The 5,000-nt window shown below is 46.1% G+C and overlaps 1 protein-coding gene across 1 annotated transcript in view; it reads right to left on the bottom strand.

The window, feature by feature from the left end:
- adgrb2 (adhesion G protein-coupled receptor B2) overlaps nt 1-5,000 on the bottom strand; it is a gene marked incomplete at both ends in the record, with an annotated part of 134,998 nt that overhangs the window by 31,605 nt on the left and 98,393 nt on the right. Inside the window, 2 exon segments of the mRNA XM_083680401.1 lie at nt 2,820-2,905; nt 4,962-5,000. The exon segment at nt 4,962-5,000 is cut by the window's right edge and continues 28 nt beyond it. Of these exon segments, the coding sequence (XP_083536527.1) occupies nt 2,820-2,905; nt 4,962-5,000 (125 nt within the window).

The following is a 5,000-nucleotide window of genomic DNA, read 5'->3' as shown; positions in this document are numbered from 1 at the left end:
ACAGTGTATATAAGTACCTCTGAAAGTAGACAGTTACTATAAAAGCCAACGGTTTGAATTGTTTTGATGGTTTGTAAAGTAGGTTGTAATGCCACTGACAGCCATGGGCGGTGGAGTGATTTTCTGAGGTGACAGCACTATATTTCTGTGGATGCGGGATATCTTTAAAAAACAAGAAATGATTCCACCATGTATAAGACTGGTAGTTTCAGGAGAAGTGGCATTGCAGTAGAATGATGATGCCTGATGTAAGATAATGGGGTAACTGTCTATAGCAGAGAACTCTTACATTCTGGATAACCCATTTGATCACTTTGGTCCTTTTATATGTATGAGTGCCTGTGTCGAACAAATGCGGTGTTTGTGTTGATTGAAAGTGCTCTGTGCGTCGCGTGCAAAGCTTTGGACTAAATCCCAAGTGCTGTCTCTGTGTGTGTGCATGCTGTCTCTGTGTGTATCCCTCTGTGTGTGTGTCTGTCTGTCTGTATGTCTGTGTGTCTGTCTGTCTGTATGTCTGTGTGTCTGTCTGTCTGTGTGTGTGTGCGTGCGTACATGCTTATGTCTAGTCCTACTGGAGTTAGCCCTTGTTCGTCACTACCCATAAGCCTTGGTGTTCAGTGAGGTGTGTCACAGATTTATGGACAGTAGTAAAGTGACAGAGAGGGCATTGGAGTCAGTATGAAACCCACATACAATTCATATCAACATTCACCCTCTGTCCTACACATCCCTTAGCCTGAAACAGTCTGTGTGTGTATGTGTGCGCGTGCACGTGTGTGTGTGTGTGTGTGCGTGCGTGTGTGTGTGTGTTTTGATGGCAATGCTTGTGCTGACTCAGTCCTTTGGACCCAGAAGAAAAATGTGTGTGTGTGTGTGTGTGTGTGTGTGTGTGTGTGTGTGTGTGAAGCCTCATTGACTCTCAGAGTGTGTCTTGTTTCATCACAGTGGCCAACAAGGCCACAGAGGTCAGACAGGGAAAGAGGACAGCATCATTAAAGAAAGACCTGCTGTACAGTGTGTGTGTGTGTGTGTGTGTGTGTGTGTGTGTGTGTGTGTGTGTGTGTGTGTGTGTGTGTGTGTAGACTCATTGACTCTCGAGTACCTTTCATTTCTACAGACAGCGACCAACAAGGCCACAGAGGTCAGACAAGGAGAGAGTACCTTCATTAAAGAAAGGCCTGCTGTACAGCATGTGCGTTAATGCAGGCATGTGTGCGTGCGTGCATGAGTGTGTGTGTGCGTGTGTGTTCACGTGTGTGTGTGTGCGTGTGTGTGTTAATGTAACACATCCCATCCTCATGCTTCTATTCACTGTCGATGTGAGCCATAACTTCACTACTGAAACTGAGACACATTTTGAGAAGTGTCTGTGTGTGTGTGTGTGTGTGTGTGTGTGTGTGTGTGTGTGTGTGTGTGTGTGTGTGTGTGTGTGTGTGTGTGTGTGAGTAGTGTGAGGAGTCCCCTGTGCGATGTCATGGGGCAGCAGTATTTTATTTCTGTTTGTGTGTGTGTGTGTGTGTGTGTGTGTGTGTACTGATCAGTGCAGAATGATGGGGCCGTGCTCCGCTATGCAACATTAGCATCCCATCACAGCTCATTGCCTTAGTGCCAGCCGCATCCCCACAGTTTCATAGGGAAATACATTACCACTAATGACAGCCTGTCCTGTTAGCAACAGTATGGACTGTTAGTGTCTCTGTGTGTGTGTGTCTGCTTGTGTGTGTGCGTGTGTGTGTGTGTGTGTGTGTGTGTGTGTGTGTGTGTGTGTGTGTGTGTGTGTGTGCGTGCGTGCGTGTGCGTGTGCGTGTGTGTGTGTGTGTGTGCGTGTGCGTGTGTGTGTGTGCGCGCGCATGTTAACTGGCTTAATCTACACCGTGGCTCTGGAAGCAAAAATCCAATCTACCCCCCTGAGAGAGACCTGTACCATTAACCCTTGAAGCTCCCTGAAAACACAGATTTTAATTTGCACACATCACAGACAATGGAGACCAGAAGAGAAGAGAGAGATGAAATCAATGCGTGGGGAAATGAAAACATGGATTTGGCTCAGAGGGCTGTAGAAATCCCCACTCATTGGATTAGCACAGACGACAGATCAGCGCTGATGGAATAAGAGACCTGCAGTCTATAGGGACTAGTGGAAACTACTGTGTTTGTGTATACTGTGTGTATGTGTGTGTGTGTGTGTGTGTGTGTGTGTGTGTGTGTGTGTGTGTGTGTGGGGGGGGGGGTGGGGGATTCACATTCTGTGTGTGACTGCGTGTTCCCAAATGTTAATTAAAATGCTTTCTGTCAGTCATTGTGTTTCTGAATCCAATGTCTGAGTACTCACTTTGAAATCTATGTTTATGCCTCTTTAATATGTAAATACATGGCTTAAGTGCCATTTAGTATTTCTTTGTTGTATGGTCTGACTGATCCATGATCAGAGGAACTTGTGTCACTGGCAAGTGCATGAATGGGTAAATGGAAAGCTCTTAACTGTATGTTTCTTTTCAGTGTTATCTGAAAAAGGGTTGTCTGAGTATGTGTGTGTCTCCACTCTCTCCCCCTCTCTCCCCCTCTCTCCTACTACCTGCCCCAACTTTCTCTCCCTTTTTCTCTCTTTCACAAAAGTAAAGCACAACCAGTAGTTTGACCACTACCGTAGAAGCCATTGATCCTCATGAATATGCAGACTACACAGTCTAATTCATCCTAGTGGGAATGCCTAAGCCTCTAGGAAGATGCTGAGTATATGCACGCATTGAGGGGTTGATCCATGCATGTTTGGTGTGGCTGTGTGGCAGGAGGGTGTCTTTTGGGGGGGGTTCACCTACCCGGCACGCTGCTTTTTAGACTTGTCTGAGATGCCGTCTCGAGACATGAGCTTGTTAAAGACCACAATGCCAATCAGCATGTTCACCTGGGAGAGAAAGGGAGAGAGAGAGAGAGAGAGAGAGAGAGAGAGGGTCATGTTAAGGGCTCAGCTTCAGAATAGGGAATGGGGCGGGTTGGGGGGGGTTGGGGTGGGGAGGGGGGTCAGCTTAGCTCCACTCACATCTGTGCTCCCACACCCGGTCGTACACATTGCTTCATCACGTGTACACTTTCCCATTTGGGAATACTGCCCATCAGGGAGATTTTCCATGCCTGTGACATGTCCTTCTTAATCCTGATCCCATGGCTTCACTCTCTCCCACATACATGCCTGCAACTCAACATTTGCTGTACCATGCATTGATGTCAATGGGAGATGAGTTACACACACAGATCTGAAATGTGAACTTTCAACATATGAGTCTTTTCACACCTATCACCTGCATTCGACCACTGTCCTCCGATCACAATGATCCAAATATATTCTGACCATGAACACGAGTGTCCACACCTGGCCGTTCAAAGTGTCCCATATCTGCCTCCTTTACCCACATTGTATTCAGATTTATTTTGCACACAGGACATGTGTGATGGTTACATGTCTGCGTTTATGTGTGATGTTCAGTGCTCACCTGTTTATGTGTGATGTTCAGTGCTCACCTGTTTATGTGTGATGTTCAGTGCTCATCTGTTTGTGTGTGATGTTCAGTGCTCATCTGTTTGTGTGTGATGTTCAGTGCTCACCTGTTTGTGTGTGATGTTCAGTGCTCACCTGTTTGTGTGTGATGTTCAGTGCTCACCTGTTTTTGTGTGATGTTCAGTGCTAACCTGTTTGTGTATGCTGTTCAGTGCTAACCTGTTTGTGCATGCTGTTCAGTGCTAACCTGTTTGTGTATGCTGTTCAGTGCTAACCTGTTTGTGTATGCTGTTCAGTGCTAACCTGTTTGTGCATGCTGTTCAGTGCTAACCTGTTTGTGCATGCTGTTCAGTGCTAACCCGTTTATGTATGCTGTTCAGTGCTAACCTGTTTGTGTATGCTGTTCCATGCTAACCTATTTGTGTATGCTGTTCCATGCTAACCCGTTTATGTGAGTTGTTCCGTGCTAACCTGTGTCTCTGTGGTTGACATGCCGGTCATGCCTAGCCCCTGCTGAGGGAGACAGGAGCTTCCTGTCTATATTTTGCCGAAGGCGAGATTAATTATATTTCCATTAATTAGATAATCATGCAAAGGGGGGGCTGTGTTCTCTCTTCTGCACCAGTCTCAATTACAGCTGTTTGTTTGAGTGGGCCCCAACCACAACATGAGGGGGAGAGGGACAAACACATGCCACCACAGGCCACTCACACACACACATCGCACACCTGCTCTGTCACTTACATCTCTTTCTGTCTCTCTCTTTCTCTCCTTCTCTCTCTCTCTCTCTCTCCCTCCCCCCCTCTCTCTCTCTCTCTCTCTCTCTCTCTCTCTCCCTCCCCCCCCTCTCTCTCTCTCTATCTCTCCCTCTCTCATACACACACACACACACACACACACACACACACACACACACACACACACACACACACACACAATTATAATAGACTCACTGGGTTTATCAAGCTTATTGAGAGAGCATATTTACACAGGGATTCACGCTAGCAACACTTATTAATCCTACCAACAGCCACATACAGGGAGGGGTACCACAATCACAGAGGCACTTGCAATCTGTTGTTCTGTGAAAAATAACCATGGTGCAATATTTACACTGGCAACGTGTCTTTGCCTAAAGATGTAAATCTATGTTTAACATGGTTAACAACGATCTCAATTGAAAAGGTCAAATTATGTTAGGCAAAAAAAAGTCTAAAATAAAGCTTAGCCTCAAACATATCAGGACTAGTGAGGCATGATAAGATGCAGAGAGTCAGTTTCGAGTTGGCCAGTGGGGAGGTAGATCACTGTTCCTTAAGGGCAATGGGTATTGTTCAGAGAGTCACTTGCACCAGTCGCCTGGCATCAGCATCTTGTCTTGTTAATCATTTGTTATCACTGTTGTGTCATCGCTTGTCATATTGTCTCCACGTATCCTCTTTGTAGTTTAAGGAAGGACACTCACCAATACAATAACAGCTGCAGGTCCAACAAAGGCGTAGAG

The sequence above is a fragment of the Argentina silus genome, assembly GCF_951799395.1.
Source record: "Argentina silus genome assembly, chromosome: 11".
Taxonomy (NCBI): domain Eukaryota; kingdom Metazoa; phylum Chordata; class Actinopteri; order Argentiniformes; family Argentinidae; genus Argentina; species Argentina silus.
This window is presented reverse-complemented; position numbering and strand designations above follow the sequence as displayed.